Source organism: Gracilinanus agilis, chromosome 4, assembly GCF_016433145.1.
Source record: "Gracilinanus agilis isolate LMUSP501 chromosome 4, AgileGrace, whole genome shotgun sequence".
In the NCBI taxonomy this organism is placed as follows: Eukaryota; Metazoa; Chordata; class Mammalia; order Didelphimorphia; family Didelphidae; genus Gracilinanus; species Gracilinanus agilis.
The window spans coordinates 414192927-414213765 of NC_058133.1; the positions used below are offsets into that span (position 1 = coordinate 414192927).

Genomic DNA, 20839 nt, shown 5'->3' on the forward strand with positions numbered 1-20839 from the left:
AAGAGGGGAACAGTTCTCTTTTATACTTTTGGGATGTATAGAATAAAGAAAAGGACTTTGTAGGTGGGGATCAATTTATGACTGGTTACAACAACTTGACATAATGAATGACAAAACCAATGTGCTTTTTTTGTATGTTTTTTTTTTTACAGTCATGAGAAACAATATGATTGGTTGGTAATAGGGAATGAGGGACTAGCAACAACCCTCTCCTTCCTGCCTATAACTAAGAAATGTTCATTGTTGAGTCCACATGCAAGTTTAGCAATAATTGACTAGATTTCTTTGGATAGCAAAGACATCCTTGAAAGATAGCTGGGTTCTGTAAAGATATTAGACCAGATTCCTTGGTGTCCATCCACATTCCTCAAGGATAAGAGATTTCCCTGAGGCAAAAATAGAACAATTAAGAGGAAACTGAATTTTTCAATATAATTAACTACAGGCAGATGATTTTCTGAACTAAGTTCAGAAACAAAGACACATGACTTAGGCAGTTAAAGAACAAAATCAATTAACTGAAAATAAGATCAATTAAAAGATGATATAAAATCAATCTGATCGATTCAAACCATAATGACCAATAAAATACTGTTACAAGAGTCAATAGGGACCAGACCAGGCAATGGGATAAGGTGCAGAATATGTACTCTCAATATCCATCAGACCCTTATCCCATTAAACATCAACATTTTATTGACCCTACCTTTAGTATACAATAGTAATACCATATATAACTTTCTTCAGTTATAATTTGTATTGAAATCCAAATTCCAAATAAAGTAGGAATAACATTATAGTGTATAATTTTTGAACAATAGTATGGTGAACTTTCATAGCTCTTGAAGAGTGCTTGGTTACAATATAATATATAATTTTTTTGAACAATACTACAGCGGACTTTCATAGCTCTAACAGAGTGCTTAGTTACAGTATATTAGGAACCCTTATGTAAGATGGGTCTGGGTTTCAATTCAAGTGGTGTTGTTCAGTTGTTTTGTTGTGTCCAACTCCTTGTGACCCTGTGGACCCATAGCAAGCTAATACTGTCCATGGGGTTTTCACAGCAAAGACTGTGAAGCGATTTGCTATTTCCTTTCTTAATAGATTAAGGGAAACAGAGTTTAAGTGACTTTCTCAGGGTCACATACAGTTAAGTGTCTAAATTGGTTTTTGAACTCAGATCTTCCTGATTCTAGCCACAGTGCTCTGACCACTAAGCCACCTACAAGTTCATCCCTCTATTCACTATGCTACCAAAAAGTTGGATATATACAAATATAACTGATATGGGACAATAAAAGTATGATGAAGTAATATTTTTTAAAAGTAAAATTTTAAATTTTTATCAATGTACAATGTACTAATTTCATTAATTGGATACTTGGAATCAAATCCTGTGTGACACAAGACAAATCACTTAAATTTTCTTGGTCTCAGTATCTTCAACTCTAAAACATGTATAACACCTATCTTAAAAGATTGTTGTGAGGATCAAATGAAATAACATTTAACATATCCTTAAAGTGCTGCATGAATGCTATCTATTATTATAAATCAAATGAAAATACAAATGGATAATGCTTAGAAAAGTATGTGAAATGCAGACAAACCAAAATCATTCCAGTTTATGTTCTCTAATAATCAGTTCCTTTTTTCAACTCAAAATATATTAAAGATGTCCATCCCCAACCTCTACTAACCATGTTTTGCCTGAAACATTATTCAATCATATTGATAACAATGGATATAAATCATGTATTGAAAATTTAATTTTATTCATTAAATGATGTAATGTTAAGTGAATAATGTTATTTATTCTCAGAATTGCTTAGAAACATACTACTAAAATTCCCCAGACACAGTTTAAGTCATTAAAATTCATGGTCAAATATATTTGATTATAATAGTCAATTAATACAGCCATTAATAAATATAACCACAAATAGGTGATAGTTGAAATGAAAAACAATATACTTTTACTTTCAACCAGTTAATTAAATTAATTCTTATTTTGAAAAATGAAAGAGGAGTTAATCCTAATTTGTGAATAACTCCACTCCAACTTCTATCCTGGTTTATTTTTTTTAAACCCTTAACTTCTGTGTATTGGCTCCTTGGTGGAAGAGTGGTAAGGGTGGGCAATGGGGGTCAAGTGACTTCCCAGGGTCTCACACCTGGGGAAGTGTCTGAGGCCAGATTTGAACCTAGGACCTCCCGACTCTAGGCCTGACTCTCAATCCACTGAGCTACCCAGCTGCCCCTTCTATCCTGGTTTAAACAAATAGAGTTGTCACATTTTTATGTGTGGGAAATATTAAGGAAATGACTTTATTTTTAAAAAAGAATGTGAAATTGACACAATTAACTTCAGTATATTTAATCATATACGCTACCTAGAAAAAATGTCTCAATAGAAATAACAAATCATATAAAGAGTTCAGGTATTATCAAATCAAGCTTTCCAGTTACACCATGATGTGATGAGTGATATGATATCTTAAATTAATTATGTAGACTACTTTCTTTCTGTCACATATTTAAAAGAAATATTTCTGGCTTAAATAACCACATTTAAAATTATCAACTGTTGACACAGCCATTAAGTTTGATTGAAATGTTTAAAGATTATTTAAATACTATTTGGCAAGGGTTCTGTTGTGTCTTACAGAATAGAAATAAAAGAGAAGGAAAAAAGAAAAACATAAAAGAACAATCATGGTAAATGAAAAAGTTAAAAAAGACGCAAGAAAGCAAAAGTAAGAAAATGATAGAATTATAGCAATTTGAATTTTGAATTTTTTGGTAATATTACATCAGAGAATTATCATCTTATTAGGTATATAATACAATAGGGATATTAAGTTTGAATACTACAAAGGAATTTGACTCTCCAAGTTCTAAATCATATTTTGGAATATCAATTTACTTGTACAGTTCAAATACATAGTTCTATTTAAGATAGTCATGTTATTGATCAATGATAAATGAGAAAAAATTATTTCAGAGTACTTTCTCTTTTCCCATTTACATGGTCATTCCTGTTATAGTCTTTAGTTTTTCTACATGCCCATTCTTTAGACAATGTACTTTTAATTTTAAGGATCTCCATGAAATACTTGAATATTAGCCTGTCTTTTTTCTCTTCGTGGTTTTATGTACTTTCATTTTCTTTTTGGAGCACCCTTACCTTTGCATCCACCTATTTTGGCAAAAAATGGAAAGCCATTTTCATGGGTTGTACATGTAGAAAATAATGCACATGTTCTTCCCAATCTTTACTATCTTAGTAAAGATCTGGGATTCGAGCTAAGATATTTATTTTAATCAATAAATCTCAGCTTATTGCCCTGGTTATTATTATTATTTTTGCTTTATATATTCCCTCATAAGAATAAAAGTAGTGGAAGGGAAGTTCTGGATACCATCTGGAATACATAAACTATACATTTTCCTTGGGAAACCTTTGCCTTTGAATTTTTTATAGCTAATGCTAATTTTACTGATTTTTCAAAGTGTTGTGGAGGCTGTCTTTTCTAAAATATAATTATATAGGGGCAGCTGGGTAGCTCAGTGGATTGAGAGTCTGGCCTAGAGATGGGAGGTCCTAGGTTCAAATTTGACCTCAGACACTTCCCAGCTGTGTGACCCTGGGCAAGTCACTTGACCCCCATTGCCTACACTTACCACTCTTCTGCCTTGGAGCCAATACACAGTATTGACTCCAAGACGGAAGGTAAGGGTTTAAAAAAAATAAAACTATATTTATTGTTGTTTATTGTCATTTTACTTTATGTATAAAAGATAATAGTAATGTGAAGTTTTTTAATTGAGTATAGGATGGGAGGGATGTAGTATTTCTAATTTATTAAAGTATATAATGATTTAAAAACTTTTATAATTGGGAAAACTGGTTGACAGGCAATAATATGACTAATTTTCAAGCTTTCAACAGAAAAGTCTTTTTGAGTCTTTTTGTTATATTATTCTGCAATATGTTTTCTCAGACTTATTCCTGATTTTGTGATGGAGCACATATGTGGTAAATGCTTAGATTACCTGACAGTCTTTCATTGCATTCTGAACTAAAGCCTGGTCTCCAATTCTATGCTGTTGTTTAAGTCTCTTTTCTTGAGTCTCAAACCAGACTTTCAGACATTGCACATTACTTTCAAATTCTGTCCAAGATTCCAATAAACCTTCCAGCATCTGGATCTGCATCAAAGGGAAAGAAAAGAACACCAAAATATTTAGAACATGAAATTATAAGATATTTCAGAACTGAATTTTTCAGAGAGTAATTAATTTTTTCATCAAAACTGGGTCCTGACAATTTAACATATTCCCCAAGACAAGACAATTAAATTGTGTAAAGTATAAAATAATGCTTATGTTTAGGTAGGTATTATTTAACTAAATGTATCCATCTTGTAAGACAAAATTCATTAAGATACATAAACAAAAATATTTGGACCTAGTCTTCCCGTTAGTTTTAATTAGACCCACTCATACAAGTTGACTTCTTCCTTTTGTGGCATCATTACCTTTGCAACTAATTATTTTAGAAAAACATAGAAAGTCATTTCCACAGGTTATACATGTAAAAAAAAAAGCGTATGTTCTTCTTAATCTTTGTGGTCTTATCAGTTCATATATGGATTTAATCTAAGATATTTATTTCAATTGATAAATCTTAGTTTGTTTTTTTTAATAGTCCAAATGGAAAAGGATGAATAGAGGGGATATTTTTGCCATATATGCAGTGGTTATTAGAATAAATACCCCACTCACTAAATTATTATTCTTGGAAAAACTTGTAATACTGCCACTGTTTTTGAGAAAAGACATATGACAATAGGTGACTTTGCTTACCTTTTCAGTTACTAAACTCTGTAAAATTTGCCAGTGTCTATTCATTGCTCCAAGCTGTTCAGCAAAATCTGTCTTATCACTTCGTTTAGTTTCCACATCCTGACTAGTGATTTGTAGCACTGACTGATTCACAAAATCAACTGTCAACTGTTTACAATTTATGTCAATCTTAAAACCCTAAAAGAAGAAAACAAAAAGCATATGTGAAATAAAGACACATCTAAAATATATTCTTCTCATAGTAATAGTTGTTACATTGTAAGTGCTGCAAAGTAGTATTGTTGCTACTATTAGTCCAAATGTTATAAAAAACGCTGAATCCTTATTTGAATAATTTGTAGACTGATATTTCTTTTGTTTTCTGTTTTTCATTTTAAAGTATAAAATGGGGGATTAGAAAAAGACATGCTTTCCATGTTCAGGTTAAATGTATTTTAGCATTCTGTTTTATTTTAAAATAATTGCTAAAAAGCCATTCTTAAGAGTTCATAGTAAATAATCTCCATATAACTATCACAATTGATGCCTTTTTTCTGCATTGCAAATTATTTTTTTACCATTTTCCTGGGGTGTTAAAAGTTTGTTTATTACTCAGAATATTTGGACCAGAATATAAAATAAAACTACATACACACAAGGATACGTGTATACATGTATATCTATGAATATTTAAAACATGCAAATAAATACACTACATGTTCATGCATGTGACCTCAGAGTGTATATATATGTATATACACACAACTACAGTGTTCACGTGTGTATATGCATATGTGTAAGCATGTGATTACATATACATGTCTGTGTGTAGGTGCAATATATGCATGTTTGTGTAGCTCATTAACATATGTACTATGATAATTTAATTATACATTGAGATCTGCCCCCCAAATCCAAAAATCATAAAATTAAACCTACAATTATCTGATACAAAGGTAAATTTTTTTAAATTACCTTATATTTCTGTAGGTATTCATTTATTGCTTTGTGTCCTACAGCATTTTTAATTTTCTCTTCATCTTCCTGAATAACACTTTCCATAAGAGAAATCCAGCTCATGACTTCAGTAATAGCATGACGAGAAGGTAATTTATCCATTTGTAGCTGTTCAAGTATAATTAAGAACAAGATAAAAGTTTTAGAATTCAAATCAATTCCTGTTAACTTGCAATGTTAATTTTGATTTATATATTAAAATGGATCTTCAGAAAGTTCCTAAATCTTAATTCCAATTATTGGTTACAAATTAAATATCATTAAAATAATGAACAATTGATGCTCAATAGGCATCCAAAATTTAAGTACTTCATAAACATTCAAGTAATCCTAACATCAGCATGAGGTAAATAACTCCTCATTTTTCCTTTAAATTTTTTTTATTTGAGAGGTATTAAAAACTACAGAAAGTTTAAAAGATGATATATCTTTTACTAATAATCTCATAAAATCTTTTGATATATCTCAGGCCAGTACAAACAAAAAAATACTAGAACAAAATTAAAAAATACACAAGTCATTTGATTTTTGGTACTTTGAAAGTAATTCTATTATTTTTTAGAATTCAATCAGATCTTAAAATGCCATTGTTATGCTAAACTGTATTTAAGATATTACTAATTGATGGAATCATTAAAAAATAACTCTTAGCTTCTGTTGTAGTATCAAATCTAAGACAAAAGAGTGGCAAGGTCTAGGCAATTCAGGTAAAGTGACTTGCCCAGGGTCAACCATCTAGGAAGCGTGTGAGGGCACATTTGAACGTAGGTCCTCCCAACTCCAAATCTGATGCTCTGTCTACAGTGCTAACTATCTGTCACCCCCATGGAGTCATTTTTCCAAGTAAGAATAGGGATTAGTGGAATAAAATAAGGTTTATTTGAAGGTAAGATAAAGAATAGTGCATGAATCCATGCTTTAATCAATATTTCCACCTGCCCACACTTTTGGGGAAATATTTTATTTGGTCTTTGAAGATTAAAGTAGCTTATGAGTATTTTCATCACATACCTGATGCAACTTTTCTTGTACTACTGGAATGTGTGCCAGCAGTTCTGTCCACTGGCTTTCAATCTGAGATAGCCCAGAACGAAGGGCTGCCGTGTCCACTTTCTTCAATCGAAGGAGCTGGTTTCCTGTGCTAAGAACTGAGGATTTCTGAGAGGATTTTGCTTCAACTTCTTTAGAAAATTCCTAAGTGAAGCAATAATCGATAGAACAAATGTGTTAGTTGCACATGTGTTATTTGCACAAATAGAAGTGCTCTATTTAAGACGTGTCTGCCATTAGATACAATAATTGGTTTTTAGACCTCCATATGGCATTGATGCTGTTTTAGACATTGCAGAGGCTGTCAAAACAAGCACTGAACGCCACGTATTTTACAAGGTTATTATTCTGGAATAGTATTAGAAGGGAAATATTTGAGAATAAAAAGTTAAGGCCATTTATGCTGACTAATGACTCCAGGCATTCCACAAGATAATAAAGCAACTGCTTGCTTAACTTTAGGGCCAGTTAATAGTAGTTTTTAACATGGTTTGATGGGATTATATGGACATGACAAGGACCATATCTGACTAAATGGCTCAGATTTTTAAAATGTCTTACCAGAAAAGAATTTAGGTGATCCCGAACCATTTCTAGTTCTTGTGGAACTGTTACGGATTGCTGATTCCAAAATTCTACCCTGTCCTTTGCAGACTGCAACCAATGAATGAGCTCAGCAGATTCACTCTGATATCTGTAAGAAAGTTAATGACAGCAAAATATATAAATGTCCATTGAAAAGGTGGTAGGGAAAGATCATGATACAGAATCAGAAGGCCTTTATAAAAATTTTAGCTCATAAACATATTGATGAATAATAATATATCGTTATAAATTATAATAAATTTCTATTTACTAATAAAATTAATGTAATTCACTAACAGCCAAGAATCATTGTCATTATTATGAATAATTATGATTCTTGCTTTTCTTTTGATTCCTAGCACTATTTTTCTTCATAACCCATATTAGAAGTTTTAAAAGAGAAGACAGCAGAGAATTAATGAAAAAGTACAGGGATGAGAATAATGATATCCATTCTTTGCTATTTGTGGTCAGTGTGATCTTGGACAAGTCATTCATTCTAACTTAGTTTCTTCACATATAAAAATAGAGGATCAGCCTGGATGATTACTAAGGTTGCTTTTGATTTAAATTTTTCTATACCTCTGTTACTTTGGGCAAGTCACAAAATACAAAGGTTCATTATATTTGAATTTCCTTTCCTATAAGAGAGAGAGAATTTTTTTTCTTTCTCTTCAACAGAGAGATGCCATTTTACTGACATAAAATGAAAAGATGATAGTTTGTAATACAATCTGAGTTTGTCTGGATTTGGGGGGAGGATAAGGAGGAAGAAGAGTTTGATAGACAAGTGATTTCACTGTTGTAGGAAATTATAAGTATGGAAACTTTTCTCCGCTATTATAGATTATAAAGGGGAAGCAATAGGAGAAAGATGAAAAGGCAAATTTAGGTTTGATTCTATATTTTTTAAAAACCAGTTGTTGATTATGTTGCAGAGATTTTTTTTGGAGCAAGGTATACATCAATTGAATTGGTTGGCCCCAGATATGTCTTTCAATTCTGAAATGCTATGATTCATCTGTAACTTAGAATCTAAGTGAGTTGCCAAGGATACCGAAAGCTTAAGTGACTTTTCATTGTCACATAGCCAGTATGAGTCAGAGGCAGTTCCAGGGCTTTCTAACTCCAACATCAGTCATCTATCTAGCAAGGGATTACAGATCCAGAATTAGAAAGGACCTCAGATGTCATCTAGTCCAATCCCCTCAATTTTTAGATAAAGAACTGAGGAGTATCAGAGCTAAGGAACTTACTGAGGTTACAAAGTGATTTTTAGGTCTTCTGAGTCCAAAATCAGTATTATTTCTCCTGTACCATGCTGCTTTTCACAAACTAAACTGCCTCTCACAAGATGGAATACAAAGAAAAAAATGTTAATTTATACAAAATCATTCTGCATAACCCTTATTCCCTCCTTAAAGCTATTCTCTCTGCTTAAAGATACTTTGCTAATCCATAAAATTTCCTTTCATTTCTTCTTTTGAAGTTTTATAGAAAGTACTCTTTTATTAAAGGAAACAGGTAGAAGAAGATATTAACTCAACACTAGTTGGTTTATCACTTCTATTAAATGTGCATTAACGAATGCCTCAATTTTAGTTAATAGTTCATTCCTTTAGGTCAAGGACCATATATGTCTTCCATAAGTTTTGTACCAACATAGCCCTAGAGATCAAATTATACTTACTACACAAGTTATTATATACCTGCTGTTTATAGAATAATCTGCTACACACTGGGGTGATGTGAAGTTTCAATAGCCTTTGATCTTATGGAATTTATATGTATATATTATTACCTTGTCCAGTGTTTCAATATTGTCTCCAATCTGTGCAGTTCTTTAGTAACCTTGCTGGTATCATTTAGCCAATGTTCTCCAAGCTGATTTAGCTGGCTTTCTAAAACTGAACAGCTAATGGAAATTAGCAGCCTTTTCCCATCATCCAGTACCTGGTACAATTTTGGCTGGTATTCAGACAAGCTTGATTTCAGCCGCTAAAATTATAGAAAACATTGGGTCAGGAATTTTACTGCTCTTTTTTTTCCCTTCTTGAATTCTATACCTTCTTCAGTGCTGAAAAATATCTATTATTGACACTAAATTCTGTTAACAACCACAATAAAAACTTTAACTTGACATTAAAATCTAAGGGTTCTAATCTCCTTAGTTTTCAGCTTGATTCAACAAACATTTATTTGGTAAATTAGGCATTTTTCAAATTCAAACAAACTTATTTAGCTAATGATTAGGTGCCAATATGAAGTGGAGCAAATATTCATTGAAGAAAAAATTCAGAAAATAGATATAGTATTAAAAAACTAAAAGTTCATCTTTATGTTGAATAATAAACATTTTAACTTGATACACATAAACACATATACATAAACATGCATATATACACTAAATATATAATGCATATATTTCAAATATTCAATTTAACATCAATATAAAGTTTCATTGCTTTTAGGGAAGTATAATTTAATACAAATAAAAGTACATGATCAAACTTATCTCAATTTTATTTTGATTCTATGATTCTTAAAAATGTCTAGTGGATATTGAACTAATTATAAAATTAAAAAAAATGTTCAATGATAACTAACCTGGTAGAGTGTTATCCGGTCACTTAGTCTTTCTTCACTTTCTTCTACCAAACCAACACTTGGGATACTACTTTCAACTGCTTCTAACTGTCTGGTGAGTTCTTGATAGTCATCCTCCAGATGGGACCAAGTCTAAACACATTTATAATATACATGGATTACATGTATGACAGCAAGTGCTGTTAAGAACTTATTTGTAAAAGATATTTTTCTTTTATTTTCCTAATTTCCATGAAAATGCCATGAACTTCAGAAATTATCATAATAGCAAACTTAAAAGCAATTTTTGATTTGTTTGTCACTTTGTAAGTCACTATAGAGGAAAGCAAAGTACTTATAAAATGTGATAGAATGTAAAATGTTGATATGTTAGGCTCTATTCTTCTGGACAACTGATGGAAGATGTTATAGATGCAATATATGAAATATTGAAACAAAAATCCTGTTTGAACATTAATCTGTTCACTGAGTCTACTAAATGCTTTAAAGTCTGGAGATAGAAACAGGAAAACTAAGAAAGAAGTCAGAAATTCAGACCATAAATAAATTTGGCATCTTTGTTCTTATTATGAGCTCATGACCACTTGTGAAGAGAGATTCTCAGAAGCATAGCCAAAGACACAAAGATCAAGTTCTTATTTCTATGGGAATACACTCAAAATTAATCTTCAGATAATCTATCCCAGTTACACTGGGCTATAAATATGATTCTTTAACAAATATTATTTGGAAATGTAAGCTTAGTGTGTGGGTTTTTGTCTTTTTCTCTCCGTGTTATAAATGCTTATTTGCCAAACATTTGGAGAGGACTTTGCTGCCATATGTAGGAATTAAAATGGAGAGGGTAAAGATAAACTGTTCAGGTCACCTCATTTTAAAATTTTAAAACTCCTACAAAGAGCTCCCATTTGGACTGTTCAGTAAGTGGTACATATTTAGACTACTATGATTCCAAACATTGCTTTTTCTTAGTTCTCTTCCTATCTGTCTGGCTGCTCCTACTCAGTCTTATTTGATGGATCATCATTTATGTCTCATCCTTTACTTGTTGATAAGACTCTTGTCATGGGGCAGCTGGGTAGCTCAATGGATTGAGAGTCAGGCCTAGAGATAGGAGGTCCTAGGTTCAAATTCGGCCTCAGACACTTCCCAGCTGTGTGATCCTGGGCAAGTCACTTGACCCCCACTGCCCACCCTTACCACATTTCCACCAAGGAGCCAATACACAGAAGTTAAGGGTTTAAAAAACAAACAAACAAACAAACACAAAGACTCTGTCATGGATCTTATTTCTTTCTCTCTGATTTCATCAACATCCATAGATTCAACTGTTATCTCTGTGCAAACACTTTATGGATCTATAAAGAACCTTCTAGCTCCATGTCCACAAGCTGAGAATTCATTTGTAGTTTCTTATAACCCAGTGCCTCACAGGCATTTTGAAGTGGATGTCATATATTTATCCGAAACTGTACTCATTATCTTTTCTCCCAAACCCACTGTTCTCCTTTTCTAATACTGTCAATTGTACCACCAATCTTCTAGCCACAAAGAACATTTTGCAACTTTGGAATTATCCCCAGTACTTCAATTTCTCTCACCCTTTCCCCCATATCCAATCACTTACCAAGTCTTTTCAACTCTGCCTTTCCAACATTTCTGACACATCCCATTTTCCTACTCACATAGTCTTCCCTTAATCTCCCCCAATCCAGGCCTTCATTACTTCTTACCTGGATTATTTTAATAGTCTCCTAATTGTTTTTCCTGTTTCAATTCTTTTCATTATCCAATCTATCATCCACCAAAATTTCAAATTCATATTTCTAAAGGACAAGTCTGACCATGTAAAAAACAACCACAAAAAATTCCAGGACTCCCAATTGCCTCTAAAATAAAATAAAATTGTTTTGGGGGGCATTTTAAGCTCTTTACACTCTAGACTCAGCCTAATGTCTTAGGCTGATTTCAAATTTATCCTGACCTCAAATTGCCCTGTTTGCTGTTCCTTATAGAAGCCATTCCACCTTCTGCCTCTCATACCAATAATTCATTCCCTTTACACTTTTGCTTTGAATTCCTAGCTTCCTCCAAATCTTAGCACAAGAGCCATGACCTCCACGAAGTCTTTCTTGACTCTGCCAAAACTTACTGCTTTCTATTGTCCTAAAATTATTTGTACAAAATTTTATTTAGTTCAGTATGCAAATATTGTTTCCTAAGCTTCTTGAGGGCAAGAACTCTTTCATCTTTGTCTCTGTAACAAAACCTATGATGCCGGGTACACGATCATTTAATAAATACTAGTTAACTATATACAGCTAAGTATATCTACTGTATTTTATATACTCTATGAACTGATGTATTATATTTGGGGTAATAAATTCTTTTTGGCAGGTATAATAAATTCTTAAAAGAGATATCACTATTTAAACTGAAATGAAGTTTTAAAATGAATACACAATACTAATCCTCCATTCACATCAAATGTAATTTCAGTTTCAATGTAAAAGATCATTGAAACTTATCTATAAGGCAGGTTTATAAGAAGGCTTAACAACATCTCAGTGCCAAGAACTCATTTGTTCATTTAATTTCAGGTTTTTAGTGTCAACAATGTTTCATTTCACTATAAATCACTGTGGATTAGAAAACTTCCTCCTTGGAAGCACAAGGAATTGTATATTACACTGAAGTCATACCAATGTTTGTCTAGAGAAAACAGTTAGAAGTAGCAAAAGTTAAGCATGATATCTATACTACCTAAATGGACTAATGATGCTGTGAGGGTATGGAAGAGTGTTGAAAATACCTGAAGTTTCAAAAAGGAAAAGGAATTAAAAAAAAAGAGGAACAACTTTGTGGAGCTAATGAAAAATAAAATGGAAAGATGGTAACCATGATGCCAGCCTATGATAGCAATATGCTAGCAATTTAGTTTTTATTCCACATCAAGAACTCAGTAGGGTTAATAGCATTCAAAATTACATTGTGTGCTTCTACAGTCATACTTAATAGGTTGCTGCTGCCATATTAATAAGATTAAAGGCACTATGTAACACCTTCTTAGGACTCACACATATGAAGAGCACGCAAGGACCAAACTTGTGCACAAGCCCATCTGTGGCAGAACCCCAGAGGAAATGTCAACAACAAAGATAAATGAAAACAATGATGCTCCTTTTTGAAGTATCAAGTAGACTGCATGGATACACAAACCTTGCCTTAATAAATACCCTTATTTTGTCTTCATTTTTTTACAACAGAAAAATAAATTAAAACCAAACTCTTACCTCTAGAATGTATTCTAGCTCCACACCCCTCTTGTGAGCTTGCTTTAATACAGTTGAAGCCTGAGCCATTAGTTCCATATGGAATTGGGTTTCCTTTGGAATGGCAAAACTGATTATCTTCCTGGAGAGTGTTTCAGTTAAGATCATATGGGATTCAAGGCTCTGAAAATACTCCTAAAATGTTTCAGAAAACAAAGGATCACTAATATATTCACATCTTACTTTTTCAATAAAATTTGCTTCAAAAAAGAATAACAAAATTGGTTTAAAGAAAAAGAAAATTCGATTTGATCAATGTAACTCTATTCTAATCTTACTGTCATCATTGTACTACATACCCCAAATCAACAGTTTTCACATTGGCCTCCCAATCTCTAAGATCTCTAAGTTATGCCATCAAGAATCCTGTTGCAATACTTCCAGAATATTTTAGAATTGAGATAACATTTTGTGGAGTACTTCCTACATGAAAACCTTCATGGCTCATAGTCTTCCATAATATAAAGTCCAAATTCTTTAGCCTAGTGCTCAAGGTCGTCGCAATCTAGTCACTACCTTATTCATCCAGTCTATCTTTCATTATTCCCTTATACAAATCTCCTTGCTCCAAACAAATTAACCTTGCATTGTTTTCTGGATACCCACACCAAGTACATTCTTGTTCTATGCCTCTGCTCAAATGCTCTTTCCCTGGAATATTTCATCTCCACATGTTCTAAGTTATTTCCTTCTTGCAAACTTTAACTCTCCATTAAAGATGAAAATATTTAGTAGCTGTTGATGATGTTGTTTTTGCTGCCATATCATGGTGTTAACCCATATTAAGTTTGTAGGTCACTAAAGCTTTCAGATATCAACTAATCCAAACCTAAAAATCTGTTATTGGAATTATTTCTGCAACATCCCTTAAAAAACAAGGTTATCTGGGCTTGGGCTGAGTACTTTCAATTAGGAGGAGCTAATTGTTCTATGAGGCAGCCCATTCAGTTGGTGAATGGCTCTAAAGGGGAGAAAGTCTTTGAGTCAAAATATGTCTCATAAATTTTATCTGAACTGAACATCTGAACTGACAGTCATCTTTAATTATTATGTTAAAGCCATGAGGAAAAAAAGGAGCTCTGTGAAAAGATGCTTTCTTAGTAAAATTATAAAACTTTGGTAAATCATAACACCTTGAACACCAGTTCCTACACAAAAATTAGATTTGAAAAAACAACAACAAAAAAACAAAAAAAACCCCCTCTGATCCTACCTTAACCTGAATGCGGCAGGTTATAAGGCACCAGAAGCAACAAATATATATTTTTTCTTTTTAAAGAAATTACTTCATATGTACAGAATGGTATGTGGTATTATATGTTTTACTTTTAGGATATCACCCCTCAGAAATAACTTTTGAACACTATCCCAAAGTGAAAATAGTAATTTTTCAGATTAGGAAAAGTTTATTTTTCTATAAAATATGAAAGATCCCATTACCATAATCAGTTTAGCAACTGTTAACTATTTTAGCACACAAAAAAACATTCATTAACTTTTAGTCAATTGGACCAAGTATAATTAGAATGAAAGAAGTACTGATCTTATCTGATTACATGCAGGCTAGAAGTGTTTATCATGAAGGTTCTTGAAATGAATGAACGGGTTATGCTCCAGTTTGTTTTGCCATCTAGTAATAGTTGTGATCTTGGTCTCACCTCAACCCAGTGAATGCTCATCTAAGAAATCACAGGGATTAATGGGAAGAAGTGGATCTCCTGGAGAGATTGTAGTATTTTAGATACAACTCATCCTTCTTATGCTTATTAGCTGCATAAATCTAGGCATTGTACTATTCTAAAAACTAGTTTCTTCCTCCATAACATAGAAATAGTAAGAATATTTTTATTGTCTGCCATATATAATAAATAAAAGTTTATAAGCAAAATCCATGTAATTCTTAGGTGCTTTAAAATGTGAATTACTACCTTGACATTTTTCTCACTCTTTTTTGGCTACCCTTATTCTTTGACTATATGACCATATGGAATGGGTATTTGGAAAAATAGGGATTATATTTTCCCAGGGAGATGTCCAGAAGGTCAAGCCAAGAGGAGGCAAAAACAAGAGGAGGTGGGCTACATTCCTGGGTTCAAGAGGGAGCTCATTGAAAGCCATTGTCCTTGGACTGGAAAGCCAAGAAGTGACATTTCTAGAACTGGGAGAAAAAAGTAATTAGTTTCAGGGGAAGGAATAGATTTTGGAGAGTATAGAACAAAAATAGATTCTAAAGAACTCTGTTTTGTCTATCATGCACTGACAGGACAGCCAATAAGGAATTACTCCGAAAAATTACTAAAAAAAAAGTATGCATCTCAACTTAGAATTTTCCCAAGATTTCATTTCAGTTCATCTGAGACAAATTTTGTTCTTTCCAATTGCAATGGGCTTTATCAACCTTTATTGATTACTTTAGAGAGTATAAATACAGTAAGAACTCAAAAATTCGAGTACTGTGTTTTAAAATATAAATAGCAAAGTGTAAGGCATTTAGGAATATATGTCTCTATTTGTTTATTTTGAACCTTGTGCTTGTCAAGTAGCTGTTGAACTTCCTCTTTGGAAGATACAATCATTTTTTGGTCTCCTGCCATTTTTTCTTGACCAGTTTCCAGCAGGTCAGCCAGGTCTTGCAGAGCTCGTTCATATTGACACTTAAGTGCTAGATTCTGGTTTAGCCCACTGCGTCGGGAGGCAATGACCATCATCAATTCATCATACATGTCCTAACAGAAAAAAGCAAAAGATTTTCATTTATTATACAGGCTAAATAGCAAGTTAACAACATATCACTTGGTTTAAATTTTGTTACTTATCCTCAATCTGCTATATTAGTAGGAGTGGCACTGAGTAGAATAACCGATTTGTCTTTAATGTATCTGAAACTATTTTGAAACCACATACAAAAAGGAGATCTTAATGTTTCTACGCCTTAATAAATTTGAATGTGGCCTATGGAGGGCGATGTAGGTCTGATAATAACTCTAACCAGTGATACCAATAGGGGAATATAGATGTGGCTTACATTATATGATTCTGGGAACACTATAAAGAGGATGGAAAAGGTAAATATTTGGCTGAAGAGCAATATAGCTACAGAGAGGAATGACAATTATTACTATTCTTTAAAGAAAGTGTATGCAGTTTCTTCAATATCTTGTAGACTCAATTACCTTATTTTATTGGGCTTCAAAAAACCCCCAAATTAGTTAAATGGAACAAAGACTTTAAGGTAATAAGAAAATATTTCTGTCATATGAATGGAGTAAATAGCTATTTGGCCTGGAATGACATTTTAGTAGAGGATTCAACCACAGAATTTGTGAAATGATGTTGAGTCAATTAATGTATCATAATAGTGTTTTTGGAAGAACAAAAATGTCTAATATGGTAAAATTTAAGGCTCACGATCAGTTACAAGTATTTTACTTGGCTTTATTCCTTCATGTTTAAAGTCTTTAGAATAATGACTGAAGAAGCTGTAAGCAGAACTCCATCCACATATGGCATTTTGAAATATTAGGTGCAGCAATGAAGCCAATTAAATGGGCACTTCTCTTTGTTTAATAAGGATGTATTTTATTTCCCTACAAGAGCTTGTGAACCTTATTTGAGTTTAAATATCCTCTTAACATTCTTGTACTAAGATGTAAAGATAACTCAGGGTTTTATTGGTAACCATTTGGAGACTTTTGGAATACAAAACTACCATGCCAACTTGGTGTTTAATAAAGTATGCCATATCATTGGCAAATGTGACAGCCTCATATTTTCATGTCTGTGTTGGGTTTTGGCTAACCTGCTAAGAATGCAGGTCTAGAAAAAGAAGCATAGTGTTTCCAGACCTCTTGGAATGACCCGGGGGATCAAATCAAGAGTTTTATGAATTCCATTCTGAAGGTTGCATTGGTTTTCTGATTGATGCAAGATTTGATACATTATAAGTAATTTAAATCTTGTAAAGAGAGATCTATATTTGTAGCCATCAGAGTCATTTGTAAAATGGAGTACATGACAAAGCACATGAGTGTTCCTTTTTCTTTAAAAATTCTTTGGGAGGAGGTAGGTAATACAGATGGAGAATTAGCTATATAAGCTACCCTTTAGTATGAGAATGCATTCATAAGAGATATTTTCCAGGGAATGTGAGGTAAATAACTGTCATTGTTTGTCCTTTATTTTGAAAGAGGACCAAAACATCAAGGGGTGTTATCTTGACTTGTGTGTGAATTGCATTTAAGTGAGACAGAGCTGCACAAAGTCCTCAGCCTCACTCTTTCTTCCAGAGTGATTGAAGTCCAGTCAAGATGACTGGTGATGGTCTGAGATGCAGTGGATGACCATAAATCTTTTTGGTTTTTTTTGTTTGTTTGTTTTTAAGATTTTTTTAACCCTTAACTTCTGTGTATTGACTTATAGGTGGAAGAGTGGTAAGGGTAGGCAATGGGAGTCAAGTGACTTGCCCAGGGTCATACAGCTGGTAAGTGTCTGAGGCCAGATTTGAACCTAGGACCTCCCGTCTCTAGGCCTGGCTCTCAATCCACTGAGCTACCCAGCTGCCCCCTGACCATAAATCTTTGAAGTCTTACCAAGCTCTAAGCCAGGGGTTCCCAAATTTTTTGGCCTACTGCCTCCTTTCCAGAAAAAAATATTACTTAGCCCCCTGGAAATTAATTTTTTTATTTTAATAGCAATTAATAAGAAAGATAAATGCACCTGTGGCCATCACCACCACCCTGGATCACTGCAGCACCCAACAGGGGGCGGTAGCACCCACTTTGGGAATCACTGGTCTAAGCTTTCCACAGCACCCGTTTCAACTCTCTTCATGGACACTGGAACAAATTGTTTTCGTCTGTCCATTGTACCAGGAGAAGTCCTCACATGCTTGAGGTGGACATCTCCTTACCACACCAGTGTGTTTGAGGTATGTTGGCTACTCTGAGTCTGGTTTAGCCCACCTGCCAAGATGGTTTTACTGGACTGTGGCTGCTGTAGCTGCTGAAGCTTCTTAGAGCCACAGATGGAAGTTGGATGTGACAGATGGATACTAAAAGTAGTTACTAAAAGTGGATGAGCAGCCTTGAAAAGTATAACTCATTTCAAATAAAATATGGTTTAAAAGTTCATACAGGAAAGAGCAATCCTAAAGAGACACTAAAAGAGGTTACAGAAAATTTGGTTCATCAGTTAGTACCTAAGTAATATGCACTTTATTTTCAAAAAAAGGAATATGTACTTTGTAAGAAAATTGAGGAGGTAATAGAGAAACTTATTTCTATTAATATGATGTTACTTTATTCAATTTAACTCAAGAAACACTAAGTATATATAGTGTATTTAGAGGGCTACATGAAGAATGGGGTGAAACATAAAATATGGATAGAATGGTCATTGACTGAATGATTACCTGAAGTTTGGAGAGTTCTTGCACCGAGGGCTGGTCAATCTGCAATTTATCACCACGTCTTTTTAATTCAATGATACTTGCATCTAATTCCTTCAGACCATCTTCTGCCTGTTGTATTGCCTACATCAAACAAATAGTATTTCTTTGCAACATTCATATAATTTCCATGGCTTTTTAATAGTTCTTTCCCTTAATTGCTTGTCAGCTCTGGGAGGGGAAGGGGAAGGATTATGAATCATGTAACCATGGAAAAACATTCTAAATAAATAAATTTAAAAATAAGAAAAAATAGTTCTTTCCCTTTCAAGTAATATTAATCTTTAAATGCAGGCCACAGGTCAAATATAGACTAACAGGAAGGGGACATTTTAGACAACTAGTTGAAATTATAGTTTAGAATGAACATTTATTGAAAATCATAACAGTTAGACTAAAGTAGAGTCTCTTCTTCATAACTGGTAAGCAGACACTACGTTCTCCAATTAAACAGATTAAAGTATTTTGAAATGTCATAGTTTTCATAATGAATTTGTCCGAGTGTAACTGATTTTCTAAAATGTGTTCCTAAGTTGGGAATGTTTGCATAAAAATAATGTTTTAAAAATATGCATGTTATAAAACATACATATATGTTAATCCCTTAGTCTAATAAAATAAAATGCATAAAATTATTACCTGGTTCTTTTGCTATTAGCTAAAGCAAAAAATAAGGATACCAGGAAAATATATAGTACAGGATTCTGAAAAAAAGAATAACCTTTGGCATTTAACAAATACATAGTTTTACTCAATTGCCTCTTATCTAGCATACAAGAATCCAGTTATAACTTCTTATTTATGCTTTAAAGTAATGAGATATTTTCAGTGGTATGAATAGTTATTTACCTTAAATAATTTGGTATTAAAATGCATGCTCCAATTGGGCTAGTTTTTGCTAGCATTTCCTATACATTTGAAGGTGCCAACACATGTCTTATTAATCTTTTTTATATTTATGATCTATTTAACATTCATAAGACAGATATTTTAAACACTATAACTAAGGAATGCACACAGGAACACAGGCTTTCAAAAGAATGTGATTTTGCCTGAATAAGACTACTTTCTTCAGTTCTAAGAAAATAAGAAAGCAGTGTCCATAATAGCACCTAAAATGTTATAAAGTTCTAGTTAACTAATAATTTCATGGAAGATGGCCATTAACTCTTTATCCTAATATAAGGCTTCCTGATTCTTGGAAGTGAATGTTGGAGACATAGAAGACTTATTTCCCCTCTCCCATGGACCACATATTGATCTTCGGGTAATTATTTGAGCTGATATATTCCATAAATTCTACTGTCTTTGTTTATATTTATTCTCTAAATGGATAACTATAAATACCTCTATTTGTTCTGCTGCTGGCTTCTCCATCACGTTGGCTAGTTGTTGCAGAATGATGTATTTGTTATCTGCTAGTGATGTCATAAGCAGTTTCAGATCATTCTGAGGGAGAAAAAAATGAATAAAGTGATAGTCAAGTCATCTTAAAGATCCACATCACTCATCTACTCACAGATAAAAATGGCAGCAGCCACTCAGTTTCTATTAAGATAAGGCACATCCAGGTTTTAGTATCTCTGTACTATTGAAAAAGGCACCTAATGATGGCTAGGGAATTTGACAAGCATTTGGAAATTTAATGCACACACACACACACACACACACACACACAAACAAACAAATAATATTTAACTTAAAGGTAAAAAAGTCAGAGCTTTTAATTCATTATGTCTGTATTATAAGATTATGGAACTATCCATTAGTTCTGCCTATTAAAAAATACCATTAAAGATTGGATTACAAAACTGTTACTTGAACAAATATGAAACTAAATATATTTATATGAAGTTCTGACTGAATAGCAGGTATTTTACAATTAAGTAAAATAAAAATTTTTGTGGCTTGACCTTTAAACCATATTCATATTGTAACTACTTTCTCCAAT

General features: G+C 32.9%; 1 protein-coding gene across 1 annotated transcript in view; it reads right to left on the reverse strand.

The window, feature by feature from the left end:
• The window catches only part of SYNE1 (spectrin repeat containing nuclear envelope protein 1), a 122230-nt gene extending 101896 nt beyond the window's left edge, over positions 1 to 20334 (reverse strand). Inside the window, exons 1-11 of the mRNA XM_044671720.1 lie at positions 20236 to 20334; positions 18853 to 18972; positions 15968 to 16168; positions 13404 to 13577; positions 10111 to 10242; positions 9305 to 9501; positions 7480 to 7612; positions 6880 to 7062; positions 5827 to 5976; positions 4873 to 5049; positions 4060 to 4215 (exon numbers count right to left, since the gene is read on the reverse strand). Coding sequence (XP_044527655.1) covers positions 4060 to 4215; positions 4873 to 5049; positions 5827 to 5976; positions 6880 to 7062; positions 7480 to 7612; positions 9305 to 9501; positions 10111 to 10242; positions 13404 to 13577; positions 15968 to 16168; positions 18853 to 18972; positions 20236 to 20319 — 1707 coding nt within the window. The 5' untranslated portion in view covers positions 20320 to 20334. The remainder of the gene's footprint in view (positions 1 to 4059; positions 4216 to 4872; positions 5050 to 5826; positions 5977 to 6879; positions 7063 to 7479; positions 7613 to 9304; positions 9502 to 10110; positions 10243 to 13403; positions 13578 to 15967; positions 16169 to 18852; positions 18973 to 20235) is intronic.
• Between the last annotated feature and the right edge of the window lie 505 nt (positions 20335 to 20839).